Source organism: Xenopus tropicalis, chromosome 2, assembly GCF_000004195.4.
Source record: "Xenopus tropicalis strain Nigerian chromosome 2, UCB_Xtro_10.0, whole genome shotgun sequence".
Lineage (NCBI taxonomy): Eukaryota > Metazoa > Chordata > Amphibia > Anura > Pipidae > Xenopus > Xenopus tropicalis.
Genome location: NC_030678.2, coordinates 90,351,247 through 90,367,368, shown reverse-complemented (window position 1 = coordinate 90,367,368; position 16,122 = coordinate 90,351,247). Strand labels below are relative to the sequence as shown.

The 16,122-nt window shown below is 41.2% G+C and overlaps 1 protein-coding gene across 2 annotated transcripts; it reads left to right on the top strand.

Moving 5' to 3' along the window:
• Positions 1-255: 255 nt before the first annotated feature.
• On the top strand, positions 256-12,672 carry ak2 (adenylate kinase 2). 2 transcript variants are annotated; one of them, NM_001004791.1, is given in 7 exon segments: positions 377-510; positions 9,063-9,188; positions 9,269-9,379; positions 10,210-10,304; positions 10,518-10,590; positions 11,349-11,544; positions 12,156-12,672. In NM_001004791.1, coding segments are annotated over 7 exon segments (708 nt in total). In that variant the 5' UTR covers positions 377-411; the 3' UTR covers positions 12,164-12,672.
• Positions 12,673-16,122: the final 3,450 nt, after the last annotated feature.

The window sequence follows — 16,122 nt, the reverse complement described above, 5'->3', positions numbered from 1 at the left end:
ACCAGTAGTAAAGTTCTCTGTTTAGGATGCGGGCACAACCTTCATACATGTCGCCTATTGCTCTACTTAATCAAACAGGTAAACTTGTGACCTCCAAATTGGGGAAAACCAGCTCCGCCCACCAAGTGTAACGTGTCTAGGTGAACATGTGGAGGTTAGAAAGACTGCACATTCACTACTTTATCTGACCAGGGACGATTTGTCCTTCCGCTTCCTGCCTTCTAGGTACTACCCCGTCCCTGAATATAATCCAATCAGCAGTTTCCTGGCTAAATAGGGCGCTTGATAAACTCACCCCTTGTCCAATAGAAAAAGTACAACCCGCCTTTCGCACTAGCAGGTCAGAGCCTGACTGGGCGGAGCTTGGTGTTAACGTGACCTGCTGTGGTGCTGAGGGTTCTGTAACTAGTTATGGCTCCTAGGGAAGCTGCGCCCGCAGAGCGGGGATCGGTGATGGAAGGGATTCGTGCCATCTTGCTAGGGCCACCGGGGGCCGGGAAGGGGACCCAGGTAAACCGGTTGCAGCGTTTGTTTTATTATAATACTTTACGTTTGGTGGTTGCCCTTTCATTTTCCCGAGTCAACAAATGAGTAACCAACTTAATGGCATATCTATGAAGTGCGTCGCTTGTTCTGCTAAAAGCAGTGCGGCATGGTCTCCCTGCAGCGTATCGTAATGGTACGGTCTGAGAGCTGTGTGGGCGTGTTCTCTGTGGCGCCAAGAGAGCAGGTTTCATGTTACCAGTGTAATAGTATGACAAGGTGAAGTCATGTTGCTATGTATCTACGAATGTTGAAAGTAAGCTATGACTACTGTAAAGGTAATACCACTTTTTAAAAGGACCACATGGTACAATATTACACAAAACCTTATACTAGTTGCTGGCCCCAGAAGGAAAGGTGGGGTTCAGGTTCTGGTGCTGTCGTGTGCATTTATTTATACTGCATATTAAGTTATAGTGACTTTCATAAATAGGTTTGAAGCAGCTATCTGGTTGCTAGGGTTTAATTTATGCAAGCAACCAAGCATTGGTTTCCGTGAGAATGAACAAAAAGAGTAGGCGAGGGCTTGATTGCAAAGATGTTCTAAAAAGTATCAATACGAATAAAGTTGTAGCTTCACAGCAAAAGTTTTAGTTTGCCCAGGACAGTGACTGTGCAAAGAGGCAGAAGAAACACAATAATCCAAAACTATATAAAATAAAAATAACCAATTGGAAAATGACCTGTCTCTCTAAAAGAAATGTGTTGCTTAGATTTGGAGTATGAAAACACTCATGTTCTAACTACTTGAAAGGGAAGTACAGTGCAAACCTGCTGCCATGTTATGAGCACTAATTGGAATGGACTCTGCTGTGAATAGCAGAAGAAGCATTGGCGTTGACCCCCAAATAGCCTTTCTAAACATTTCTGTGATCCATGAGAATGAAAGTCACCATTTATACATAGACTTATATTGTTAGAGCTTTATATACTGGTGGAATTGCAGCAAGGCAGTAAACTGTAATTTAACTTGCATATGTACATATCCAAATATTCCTACATGTTTTAGCTGGGGGGCATAAATGTCTCTTGAAGGGACACATCCACCTTATGAACCTCAAGGTGAACAGTTGTGCTTTAGGAAAACAGCATGCTTTGTAAAATTGTGCTATACATAATTATGCTATTCTGTTATAATGGAAGCTAGTACAGCACCTAGGTTAATGGGATTCATACAGAAATGTTTGACTCCTGATAAAATTGACCTTTGCATGTGTTTTGGGGCCTTAAGGTCCCCATACATTATAAGATCTTCACCCGATATCCCCACCTACGGGTGGGCGATATCGGGTAGCAAGTGGCTTTAAAAAAAAAAATAATCCGATTGTTTGGCCCTGGGGCCAAACGATCGGATTACATTTGCGGCCATGGGGCAGTCGGTTCGGGGACCGCATCAACGAGCTGATGCGGTCCCCGATCCGACTGGATTGTCTAACCTGGCCGATCGATATCTGGCCAATTTCAGGCCAGATATCGGTTGGCCAGGCCCCTTGTTTCTGCCCATACACAGGCCGATTAGCTGCCAAATCGGTCCAAGGGACCGATATTGGCAGCTTCTATCGGCCCGTGTAGGGGGGCCTTTAGATTGTAAACTCCATTGGGGGGCGCAAGGACAGATTTGAATGATGCACCTAATCTTTGCAAAGTCCCTCCGGATATGTCAACTGTATATAAATAAAGGATAATACATATGTTTGTATATTTTTATATTTATGTAGCACTACTTATGTACGCAGTGCTGTACAGCAGAACAGTCTGTTAATAAAATGGATCCATACAAAAAATACAAATAAATATAAAGTACAGTTACATTAAAGATTGAGCCAAGTGCCATTTACTAGTTTAGATAGTAATTGGCACATTGTTCTGTGAATTTATTGAATCCTTGTTTTACCCTGAATACCAGCAAATGGTACATTGCTCAGACTTGTAATATCAAAAACACGGCAGAAACTGCAGCATATCTTGCTTTAAAAGTTCAGTCATAAAGTCAGCAGAATTCCATATTAAAGACACCACTTCCAATGGTGTGAGTAAGCAGGAACCATATTCTGTTTGGAAAAGATTTGTTTGTACAGAGTTCAAGAGATGTTCAAATGACCTTTAGTGTTCTGGTTTCTAAATCTATATTTCAAACTAATGACCTTTTAACACAGTTCGAAGAGAGGGTGGTGTCGGGGGTTGGAACGCAGGCTTTAGAAGGTAAGGTCAATGGGTTTTGTAACATGAATAAAAATAACCTTGTATTGAAGCTGATATTCTCTCTATATTTCTTGCAGGTCATACTGTTTTTATAGAATGCAGGCCATTCTGTTTTTATACAACTGTGCCTTATTTCAGAATTTTTGAGGGGAAATGAGAAGCTTATACAGGAGCAGTGGCCAGCTCCATGTTATAGCTCCCACCATTTCCAGCTACAGTCAGGTGATAACAGTGGAGCCAATAAAAGGGCCACCATTGGGTGCTTTAACTTTAACAGCGAGCAATTTGCAGGTAAAACTCAGTCCCTTTGTTAAAGAAGAACTAAATCCTAAAAATGAATACAGATAGACATGCCATATTTTATATGATGAACTTATTGAACCAACCTAAAGGTTCAACATGTCTATAGTAGTTATAATCCAGTCCTTTTAAAGTTGTCACAGGTGGTGACCATACTGGATACTTCTTTTAGTGTTAGTTAGTTCTTAGTTCTCCTTTAAAGGAGAAGGAAAGGCAAAATCTATTAAGCACACTATTAAAAAGTACTACTATTGCTGTGTAAAATCGCTATATTCCTGGCTTGCCTAATGAAAGATTTACAAAGATACACATGCTAGAACTTACATGCTTGTTTCAGTGAACGGCGCCGCCATCTTATCCAGCATGTCTGAATGGGCTGAAAAGTACAAGCCGGCTCCCTGCTCCTGTTAGAAAGTTTCTGCAGCTCCACAAATTCCCCCTCCATAAACAATCTCCCTGGCAGCAGCAGCCCGCCCTCCCCCCTGCTTGTGAGGAAAAAAAAAAAAACGGAGCTCTCTGCTGTGCACTGAGCATGTCTGTGTCCTGGACAATCTGTGTTCAGTGAGACAGGAAGCTGCACAGGCTTAGAGCAGGTACTGCATTTACTGACAAGACTTTTCCATGTCAGAGCCAGATTAAGCAACAGCACGGTGAGTTCAGGAAATATGTTAAGGACTGTGTTAAGGCTAAGTTATTGAGCTCATGTTGTTTTTAGACTTTCCTTCTCCTTTAACAAAGACAAAATCTCCAGTTAGTACATTTTATAGTTAAACAGGTATGGGACTTGTTATCCAGAATGCTCGGGACCTGGGGTTTTCCAAATAAGGGATCTTTCCGTAATTTGGATCTCTATAAATAAACCAAATAGGATTGTTTTGCCCCCAATAAGGATTAATTATGTCTTAGTTGGGATCAAGTACAAGGTACTGTACTTATAACAGAGAAAAAGGAAATCATTTTTTAGAAATTAGAATTATTTGCTTATAATGGAGTCTATGGGAGATGGGCTTCCTGTTATATGGAACTTGCTGGATAACGGGTTTCTGGGATCCCATACCTGTAGTGTGTATTTGCAGTTTCACTTTTCACAAGATCATGTCCCCATTTCATTAGCAAATGACTCTTTCAGACTCTACAGGTATAGGATCTATTATCTGGTAACCAATTATCCACAAAGCATTGAATGATTTAAAATTAATTTTATTAAATTTCAACAAATTTACATTTTCAAATTCAAATTTTTTTAAAAGTGGTTTGCTTTTTCTCTGTAATGATAAAACAGTACCTTGTACTTGATCCTACTAAGCTGCATGAATCCATATTGGAGGCAAAACAATCCTATTGGGTTTATTTAATGTTTAATTGATTTTTATTAGACATTAGGTCTGGTGATCCAAATTATGGAAAACCCCAAGTCCCAAGCATTCTGGATAACAGATCCTATACCTGTACTACTTTATTAGATGATTCTGGATTTACTGAGACTGCATTTTTTTTCTGTGATCAAAACTTTGTGGAATATCTAGCAATCCAAATCTTCTTACCTAAAACGTAAGCAAGTAATAGGCATGCACTTGCATAAATTGTCCAGCTTAATTTTGCTTCTTCTAAAGACAAAAAGCACCAAGACATGCAGTGTTTGGAAATTTTACTGAACATGAAGAGATTCATATACAGCAGAACTCCCATTTTACATTTTTCCGGGGCCCAGAATAAAAAAAATGGCATAAAATGTAAATTCATGGATATGCATTATAAATTGGTGGGACCACAAAAACCAATGAACAATTAAGAAAAATGTAAAATCGGAAATATGTATTATATATTTGTGAACCACAAATAAAAACATAAACCAATAGCAACCAATCAGCAATTGGCTTTTTAAAGCCAGCTACTTGTAGAACAATGAATGCAACAACGGTTTGGTTGTCATGGGTTACTGTCACGGACAAATTTCCCCAGTGTTGATAAATGACACAACACTGTCTCCATGCTGAGTCAAGTAAGTACACACTTTGCTGTTCAGCTATGGGCTATGTGGCAATTCTGCATCAGCAGCTTGGCAGTCATACATAGCAGAAAAGGGAAAGTTGTGCTCACCACTAAATGTTATTAAGGTAGGGGGTGCTGTGACCACAAAATTCATATAGAAAGCAACAAGAGGTCCTCTGCACTCACCCATTTTCAACATATATAGGACATTAAGACATTCTGTGTATTTAGCTACCAAGATATGCCCTCCACTTTAAGCAAAACAGGGATTGTTTGTACATATATTACAATATACTTCAAGCTGGTCAACTATTGAAAAGTCAACCCTGGTCTGGCAAGTCCTACAATCACTTTTATCCAATTCATTAAGAATTATACTGCTAATATATGATTAAAGGACATGTAAACCCCCTAGAAAAATGTAATTAGTGAACAGCCTCTTTGAAATATTTAAATACTTGCCACTCCAGTTGTTAAAAAGTTAATAGTAAGGCTGCAGCATCCCCTTAAAAGGAGAAGGAAAGGCTAAGCCACTTGGGGGTGCCAAAATGTTAGGCACCCCCAAGTGACTTAGATCGCTGACCTTTTACCCCGGGCTGGTGCTGTTCTCTCCGTACAGGGGCACCAGCCCGGGGTAAAAGGTCAGCGATCTAAGTCACTTGGGGGTGCCTAACATTTTGGCACCCCCAAGTGACTTAGCCTTTCCTTCTCCTTTAAGGGGATGCTGCAGGAAGGAGGAAGCGCTTCCTACAGGTACCCTGGGCTGGTGCTTTTTTCTCCTAACAGGGGCACCAGCCCAGGGTACAAGGTAAGCGATCTAAGTCACTTGGGGGTGCCTAACATTTTGGCACCCCCAAGTGACTTAGCCTTTCCTTCCCCTTTAACATGGAAATTCAGTTGCATTGGTTGTGAACAGACATTTTACCCCAATCCTGCCTTAATATCACAAGGCATGCTGGGTTTGTTGTTCAGCAACATCTTTTTAAAATAGTTGTATGCCAGTGCCTCCTCCTTTTCTGATGTATTTGCATTGCTGCCAGCATATTGTTGTTCCAAAGAGATGAGTGGAAAATGTTCATTAGTGACTATTTCAGCATTGAGCTGGTGGTTAGTGACTTACAAAGTTCCATTTGGGTGTTCTGTAAAATACAAGGACTGATTTGGAATGTGATTGTTAGCCCTACTGGGGCAGAGAGTGATGTGATTGATATCAAATCTCTGTAAAACACTACAGATGTACCTGGTTTATAAGGCTGATGCCACACGAGGCGTAGGGCTGATATTTTCGGCAAGCGGAAAAACGCTTGGTGAAAATTCAGCCCTACGCCTGCTACTTGTGCCTGCACCCGAATGAATGAGATACGCTCGGGTGCAGGCACATGTAGCCAATATACGCATGAAAACTCGACACTTTGCATTCTCTCGCGTTTTCATGTGTATATCGGCTACATGTGCCTGCACCTGAGCGTATTCCATTAATTCGGGTACAGGCACAAGTAGCAGGTGTAGGGCTGAATTTTCGCAGAGCGTTTTTCTGCTTGCCAAAAATATCAGCCCTACACCACGTGTGGCATCAGCCTTAAGGAAAATAATAAAAATAAATATAGTAGTTTTTGTCAGGTACATGTTAGCTGTTTTTTTGGTTTTTTTTTATGTAAAGTTTACATCCCTGCATCACGGAAAGCTGTGTGCATATAATAATGCTTATTAATATGAGGTTTATATAGTGTAAATAAATCATTGATAGTGACTTTTTTTTTTTTTTATGTAAATAATTTTTATTGTATTTTTAACATAAGACAAAGGGATATTCAAGTACAGATATATGCGGTTTACAGTCTTGGATTGCTCCTACTTGTTACAGGATCACATATAATAAACAAGTCTGCATAAAATTGGCTTTTTTGAAACTGCTCAACAAAAAGGATATTGTACATAAGAACAAAGTATTAAACAAATAACCGATATTGGGATCACATAGTAAATATTTTTCTCTTAATTTTAGCTTGATTGTCTGTATTAGTATAAGGTATTGATAGTGACTTCTAGTAGATTGCAAGTTATTAGTCTGTTGCAAGGGTGATACCCATGGGATCATTAACAATGCCACTTATGGTAATTACTGTTGCATTTGTTGCTGTCCTGTCATGTTTCTCAATATAATTTTGTGTATGACAGGTTTCATACCTGATACATGTTAATAGCACAAGGGTAAAGTTCACTCCATCTGCATAATACATTTATACAGTATAATTACCTATTAGTCAGATTAATTTTACCCAACTGTGATCAGTTTGGATGGTGGTAAAAGTAATCTGATTAATAGGTAATTATACTGTATAAATGTATTATGCAGATGGGAGTGAACTTTACCCTTGTGCTATTCTTTGGGATATTGGGCCTTATTTCTGGAAACTGCTTCATAAAAGACTTAATGTTACTGCTTTGCAACACAGATCATTCACTTTTATGTGCCCTTTTACCCTTACAGTGAGGAACATAAGTATTTGAACACCCTGTGATTTTGCAAGTTCTCCCACTTAGAAATCACATTGTAGGTGCATTCCCACTGTGAAAGACAGTATTTAAAAAAAAAAAAAATTCAGGAAATCACATTGTATTTGTATTGCACTGCTGCACATAACACCTGGCAATCCGCAAGAATTCTGGCTCTCAAAGACCTGTTACTCTGCCACCTCTACTTCACTCATTAATCTAAATTAGTAGCACCTGTCTGAGCTCTTTAAAGACACCTGTCCACCCCACAATCAGTCAGACTCCAACTACTACCATGGGCAAGAACAAAGAGCTATCAAGACACAAAATTGTGGACCTCCACAAGGCTGGAAAGGGCTACGGGGCAAATGCCAAGCAGCTTGGTGAAAATAGATAACTGTTGGAGCAATTGTTAGAAAATGGAAGAGGCTAAATGCAAGGCTCCATGCAAGATCTCCCCTTGTGGGGTATCACTGATGATAAGAAAGGTGAGGAATCAGCCCAGAACTACAAAGGAGACGCTGGTCAATGACATGAAGAGAGCTGGGACCACAGTTTCAAAGGTCACTGTCGATAGAACACTACGCCGACATGGTTTCAAATCATGCATTGCACAGAAGGTTCCCCTGCTGAAGTCATCACATGTCCAGGCCCATCTGAAGTTTGCCAATGACCATCTGGATCCTCCAGAGGAGGCATGGGATGATTTTAGATGAGACCAAAGTAGAACTTTTTAGTCTAAACTTCACTTGCTAAGTTTGGAGGAAAAATAAGGATGAGTTGCATCCCAAGAACACCATCACTACTGTGAGGCATGGGGGTGGTAACATCATGCTTTGGGGGTGCTTTTCTGCGAAGGGGACAGGAGGACTGCACTGTATTAAGGAGAGGATGAATGGGGCCATGTATTGAGATTTTGAGCAACCTCCTTCCCTCAGTCAGAGTATTGAAGATGGGTCGTGGCTGGGTCTTCCAACATGACAATGACCCCAAGCACACAGCCAGGATAACCAAGGAGTTTCTCCGTAAGAGGCATATCAAGGTCCTGGAGTGGCCTAGCCGGTCTCCACACCTAAATCCAATAGAAAATCTTTGGAGGGAGCTGAAACTCTGTGTTGCTCAGCGACAGCTCCAAAACCTGACAGATCTAAAGGAGATCTGCGTGGAGGAGTGGGCCCAAAATCCCTGCTGCAGTGCAAACCTGGTCAAGAACTAGAGGAAACGTTTGACCTCTGTAATTGCACACAAAGGCTTCTGTACCAAATATTAACACTGATTTTCTCAGGTGTTCAAATATTTATGTGCAGCAGTGCAATACAAATACATTCTTTAAAAATCATACAATGTGATTTCCTGAATTTCTTTTTAAAAAATGCACCTACAATGTGAATTTCAGACCCCTCCATGATGGGAGAACTTGCAAAATCACAGGGTGTTCAAATACTTATGTTCCTCACTGTATTTTTACCAGCTATTAAAATGAATAGTATATCATGAATCTGACTCTTTACATTAATTGTTCCTTTCAGGCTCCAAAGCTTGCAGAGAAGTACTGTGTGTGTCACCTCGCCACAGGGGATATGTTAAGGGCAATGGTGGCTTCAGGGTCAGAACTGGGCATGCGTTTAAAGGCCACAATGGATGCAGGCAAACTGGTGAGTATGCTCCAGCCATCTGAGCATTTTAGATAAGTGCTATGCTATGCAATAACACAAACTGGAATTTTTCTCATCAGGTCAGTGATGAGATGGTGGTGGAGCTAATTGAGAAGAATCTGGACACACCCCCCTGTAAGAAAGGATTTCTTTTGGATGGATTTCCCCGCACTGTGAAACAAGCAGAAATGGTAATTATCTGTAGATATTGTTAAATATCACTGCAGTCTTGCCAGCATTAATTCATTATTAAAGTTACTAACACATTCAGCCAACCCCTCACTTCCTTATTAAGTATAGACTAAATGCAAGTGATGTAATAATCATAACCTTTAAGGTATTTAGACTAAAATAGTGCAGGCCTTAAAGGAGAAGGAAAGGCAAAGTCACTTGGGGGTGCCAAAATGTTAGGCACCCCCAAGTGCCTTAAATCGCCTACCTTGTACACTGGGCTGGTGCCCCTGTTCAGAGAGAACAGCACCAGCCCGGGGTAGCTGCCAGCACTTCCTCTTTCTCATGTGTGTGCATGCGCAGTAGAGGGAAAAGCCGAACTTTAACAGAGAAGTCGGCATTTCACTCTACTGCGCATGCGCCGACCGCTGGCGTTTGGGGAAAAGGAAGGTGGAAGCGTTCGCTACAAGTACCCCGGGCTGGTGCAGTTTTCTCCTAACAGGGGAACCAGCCCTGGGGTACAAGGTAGACGGTTTAAGTCACTTGGGGGTGCCTAACATTTTGGCACCCCCAAGTGACTTTGCCTTTCCTTGTCCTTTAACAAGTTATAAGGTTGCAAATGCTTACTATGAGTTTAACAGAGTTCGAAACACTATCCATAAATATTCTCCTGCTAACTGCCGTTTAATATCAAAGATATTTTCAAACCTTTCAAGGCTTGTGGATGTTGATGTTGGTTACATTAAACTGCTTAAACTCTCAATGCTAGGCTAACATGCATTGTAATACTGCTCTAAGCATGTTATTAGCACAGTATTACATTATTTCCTGTTCTTGCTTCATTGCATAGCTGGATGAGCTTCTGGAAAAGCGTCAAGAGAAGTTGGATTCTGTGATAGAATTCAAAGTGGATGATTCTCTGCTTGTGCGCAGGATATGTGGCAGGTAATGAAGTAATTCCCTGTCATATGTTATCCCTTCTTAGGCATAAGGTCAGTTGTACTAGTTCGTTTTTTTTTTTTTTGTTCTTTACTTTTGAATTTTTGACATGTAACTTGAGTAGTGATCTGTTTCACAGTATTCTTCATACTTTGCATACCTCCAGTATTTTTCTTTTCTTATCCTGCCTTCCTCATTAAGTTATCATTCTTGCTACAGGCTTATACATGCATCAAGTGGACGTTCCTACCATGAGGAATTTAATCCTCCCAAGGAAGCAATGAAAGATGATGTAAGTGTGCCCTGTATGTCCAAAAATCGTTTCTAAAAAATAAAAGCTCATAAATTATGGCATGCATATTTAAAGGACAAGGAAAGGCAAAAGTCACTTGGGGGTGCCAAAATGTTAGGCACCCCCAAGTGAATTAAATCGCCTACCTTGTACCCCTGTTGGGAGAGAACAGCACCAGCCTGGGGTAGCTACAGCGCTTCCTCCTACCTGCTTCGTGAGCACATGCCCAGTAGAGTGAAAAAGCTGAACTTTAACAGAGAAGTCGGCTTTTCACTCTACTGCGCATGCTCCGGTCGTGGGGTCCCGGCAAAGCAGGAAGGAGGAAGTGCTCGCTATAGGTACCCCGGGCTGTTTTCTCCTAACAGGGGCACCAGCCCGGGGTACAAGGTAAGTGATTAGTCACTTGTGGGTGCCTAGTCTAAAGCAGCGATCCCCAATGTTGCTCACCATTCCATTGGATGTTGCTCCCAGTGGCCTCAAAGCAGGTACTTATTTTTAAATTCCTGGCTTAAAGGAAACCTATAGTTGCATTAAAAATGTGTACTGACAAATTTGAGCTGTAGGTTGCCAGTCCACATAAGGGCTAGCAATAGCCAATCACAGCCCATATCTTGCATGCTTGTGTTGCTCTCCAACTTTTATTAAATTTAAATGTGGCTTAGAGGTAAAAAAAAAAAAGTTCGGGGACCCTCTGCCTAAAGCCTTGTGTTTTATGGGATAATATTTTCAGCCCTTTACAGTCATACTTTCTTATTTAGGTGACTGGAGAGCCTCTAATGCGGCGTTCTGATGACAATGAAACAACACTGAAGTCTCGGCTAGAAGCATATCACACAATGACCTCTCCATTGGTGGAGTATTATCAGCGTCACGGCATTCACACAGCAGTTGATGCAGCTCAGTCTCCAGATGTTGTGTTTGCCAGTATACTGGCAGCATTCTCCAAAGCACGCTGTAAAGACCTTGTTCTGTTTGTGTGATAGTAATGTACTGGCTTTTTGGGAGGAATTTTATGGGAACAGTGGGCCCTCTACACTACTGCTGTACTTGCAAGGGCTCATTTAAAAACTAAAGCACTAGGCACAAAAATTCAGACAAATCGTTGTGCTTTGTGCTGTTGTTTGTAAATAAAGCCATTAGTCTGTAATAAGGATATGTCCAAAGAGCAGAGGGTAACTTCTGACAAACAAGTACAGCCACCACGTAGCTTATTCTAACAGCTAAAAAGGATTTAAATGGTGCAGATTTTCCAGTCTGTGGTGTTTCTATTTATCTTTTGGGTTTATCTGTCTCTGTAAATATATTTTAATAAAATAATTGCCAAATATTTTGGGAAATGGTATATCATAAGACTTGTGTATACTGCATGTATGCTTCTATGTATCTGCATTTCTTCAGTTTTTTCTCTTTCACTTTTTTTTTTTCTGTTGGCCTTTTTTTCCCACTTTTGCTGCACACTCTGTTAATCTTGCTTTCTGATAATTTTTCTAGTCATCTTTTTAGCTAATTTTGGTAACCTTAATTTTTTTTTATTTTTTATTTTTTTTATTTTTACTTCATTTCAGCACATTGAGTCCCAGCCCTCCCAGAAACACTGCTCCCGATGGCCCCAAGAGTCGCATAAAGATGTATGTTTGAATAGTGTCAATTTCAGTACTCGGAATTGCTGGTGTAGACTAAGGACCCTTTCTGCTGGTGCTACTGTCCCCCGTACATTGAGCCCAACACAACTAATAATTGTTTTTCAGTCATTTTAACCTTTTTATGAACTTGCACATACATGTATGGCACTCTTTTAAGAAAAGGAGATTACATGGAAATCTGGACATATTAAATTTGCTCAGGTTAAGGATGGCATCTTATTGTTACAGTCTCTTTAGCTTTTAAAGGATGTGCATCTAACTGTTCTTTGGTAATGGAAAACCCCTATATATCTGAACAACTACAAGTAAGAGATTTAAGTGACTGCTATGTTCATCATATATGTAATAATGATTGAGTTTGGTGCTGGATTCATTTACCCTTTAGCACCCAAGACTGTGCCTTATGTATTCACCCAAGCAATAAAGGGTTTGTGTTGGAGTAGTTTTTCTATGCTTTCCATTTTGCACTATTTGACAGGTGTTCTCCTCTCAGGCAAGGGATCACGGACATCCCTGCCTGTGTGAAATGCAGAAAGCCAAACGAGGAAGTTCAGAACTAAAGCACTGTTGTGAATCTCGAGTGTATATATACTTTTGGACCCCAATCATCCCATAAAATGAATGTCCTCGTGCTAATGTGTATAGGTTTATAATAACCATTTAAGGGCTTGAACCAGTGATGTTAAATGGTTTCCACTCCAGTGAATGGGAGTCGGCAGTAGAAGTATATGAAAATGTTACCAGCAACAGAGAAATGCCCTGTTTGAAAGCTTTATGGACCTTTCCTAGTGACAGTCAAATTAATTTGATTTAATTTATCAATTTACTACATGTTGAGTGATCAGTGTATACTTAAGGGCAGGGGTACACTGGGAGATTAGTCACGGGCGACTAATCTCCCCGCAGTGCCATCCCACCGGCTAGAATGTAAATCGCCAGTGGGATGGCATATGCAGCGCTGCGAGAGGAAAGTTCAGGTGCCACGTATGCCATCCCACCGGCGATTCACATTTTAGCCAGTGGGATGGCATTGCGGGGAGATTAGTCACCCGCGACAATAAAGATTTGTTGCACGGCGACTAATCTTACCGTGTGTCACTGCCCTAAGGGACATGTTAACCCCCCCCCCCCCCCCCAACCAAAAATCTAATAATTAAAAAGCCTCACCTACCACTCTGGTCACTGAAAAGTAAACATTGAGGCTGCTTCATTCCCATGATCTTTCTGCATATCTCCTGTTTGTGCAGTCCCGCTGCCCCCTCCCTTCAGTCTTGGTGCTTGGTGAGGAGTGCATGTGCACTTTAAACCTTCTTTTATTAATCATGCACAATATAAATGATTCTGTGCTCACTTCAGCTAATATTTGTAAATACGTGTGCTTTTAAATAAAGCTTATTTGAAAAACAAACTACTTTGAGAGTTCAGGTGCAAGGGGCTATGCGCACATGTCCATTTAAAATAAGAAGCAAGTGCATGATGCAGTCCTTAATATAGTTATGAAGAAGGCAGTGGTGCAGGACATAGGAAGTGAATTAGGGCACACAAATGATGCAGTTTGTGTGGGGGTAAGGTGCTCCATGTAGACACACTATAAAGTAAAAAAGGGGTTTCCCAGTCCTTAAAAGCCTGTTAGAAATGTGTAAAACTAAAAAAAATGAAGCATTATCACAAAATTGACAGTATACAGAGTGGATTTATGTAATTTGCTTTAGTTTCATAATGAAGAGCTTTGATTTTTTTTTTAACTGTCCAAAATTGATTTGATTGGTCATTGTTGTAGTGAAGGCAACAACTGCATCTATCTTGCTCAAAGTGTAAATCTTCAATCCTGGGGTTATTTAGGAATCTGAAAGTTGTTTGGAATAATAACTGCAAAGCTTGGCAAGAGAATTAAATAAATTCCAAATGCTATTTCAATGTTTATATAAAACTGCATCGGCTCATTCATTCCATTATATTCTGCTAGTTTGTACTCAAGCTTTCAGAATTGCAGTTGTGTTTCATTGCATTGGTTTAGACAAAAATGCTGCATTTTCTTGCACTTGTGTGTAGTCAAAAACCAGCAGAATAGAGTTGAATTCACAAAAATACTCAGTTGCATAGAAAAAGCATATAAATGCAATGGATTTTTCTGTGCTCTTTATGCTTTTGTAAGCACATGAAAAACACCTCTGTGTAAGAACCCTTCTACAACAACTCAACCAGAGGTACTCGGACCAAGAGAAGGGCAGAAAGGGAAGTAACTGGAATGTGCAGGTACAATTTTCCAGTTTATTGATGGATTTCCAAAATCTCTCCTTAAACAAAAATATTCCTTCACATCTAACCTTTAAATCAGTGGTGTAACAACAATGCACCAGCCGCCCCACCCCCCCCCCCCCCCAAAGAAAAAAAAAAAAATTCTCAGAGGGGCCCAGTGCGCATCTACCTGCCTCCTGGAGGAGGGATTTATTTAGAGCTATAGAGGAAGCAGACACCACAGTCAATGCCCCTGTGCCCCCTCAGGGCCACCCGTGACTGAGGGTCTGCTTACCAGGGCCAGAACTATGGGTAGGGTGCAACAGAAAAAAAAATTAAGAGTAACCACGATAATTTCTGATGTTCAAAAATGTCCCGAAAATTATTTTATCGGATGTATGAAAATATTGTGGTTGCGTTCCGAAAGTCACAAATTTTGCGGATCCGAACGTTCGTAAACGGCGCAAAAACATTTCTTTGAAACCTTCGGTGTATGATTTTGGAAGCCTTCCATAGGACTCAATGGTACTCTGCAGCCCCAACCTGGCCCAAGGAAAGTCTCCCATAGGGCTCAATGGCACTCTGCAGCTCCAACCTGGCCCAAGGAAAGTCTCCCATAGGGCTCAATGGCACTCTGCAGCTCCAACCTGGCCCAAGGAAAGTCTCCCATAGGGCTCAATGGCACTCTGCAGCTCCAACCCGGCCCAAGGAAAGTCTCCCATAGGGCTCAATGGCACTCTGCAGCTCCAACCCGGCCCAAGGAAAGTCTCCCATAGGGCTCAATGGCACTCTGCAGCTCCAACCCGGCCCAAGGAAAGTCTCTCATAGGGCTCAATGGCGCTCTGCAGCTCCAACCTGGCCCAAGGAAAGCCTCCCATAGGGCTCAATGGCACTCTGCAGCTCCAACCCGGCCCAAGGAAAGTCTCCCATAGGGCTCAATGGCACTCTGCAGCTCCAACCCGGCCCAAGGAAAGCCTCCCATAGGGCTCAATGGCACTCTGCAGCTCCAACCCGGCCCAAGGAAAGCCTCCCATAGGGCTCAATGGCACTCTGCAGCTCCAACCTGGCCAAAAGATACCAATGCTTGAATGAATTCCGAAATGGTTAGAGTCTTTACGAAAAATACGAAAAAGTCATGGAATTTTAATGAAGTTAGAAAAAACTACAAATTTTTTCTCAAAAAAACGTACTGTATATACTCGAGTATAAGCCTAGTTTTTTAGCACCCAATATTGTGCTGAAAAAGTCACCCTTGGCTTATACTTGAGTCGGGGTCCATGGGTCCCTCCAGACTAGCCCCCTCTGTCCTTTGTGTGCAAATTAGGCCACCCGCAAGCAGACCCTCCAGTGCCCTGGCCCTCTCCCAAATTCATCTTCATCTACCATCCTCGCCTGTCCCATTCTGCACTAGACATTGCACTTTATACTCTACATTAACTATATATAGTTTTGAAGGATTTTAACTGTTTGTGTTTTAGCTCGGTTACTGATTGAGCTAAGGGGGTAGTACTCTTAAGGTATCATTGTTGATACCATATAGTTTTTGTTGACCCTCTCCTCCACTTACAGAGCTAGTTTACTGTTTTTCTTTGAAATAAATATTTAAAAACATATACCCCACTGATGCCTCATTTAATGTAATGTTGTGGTA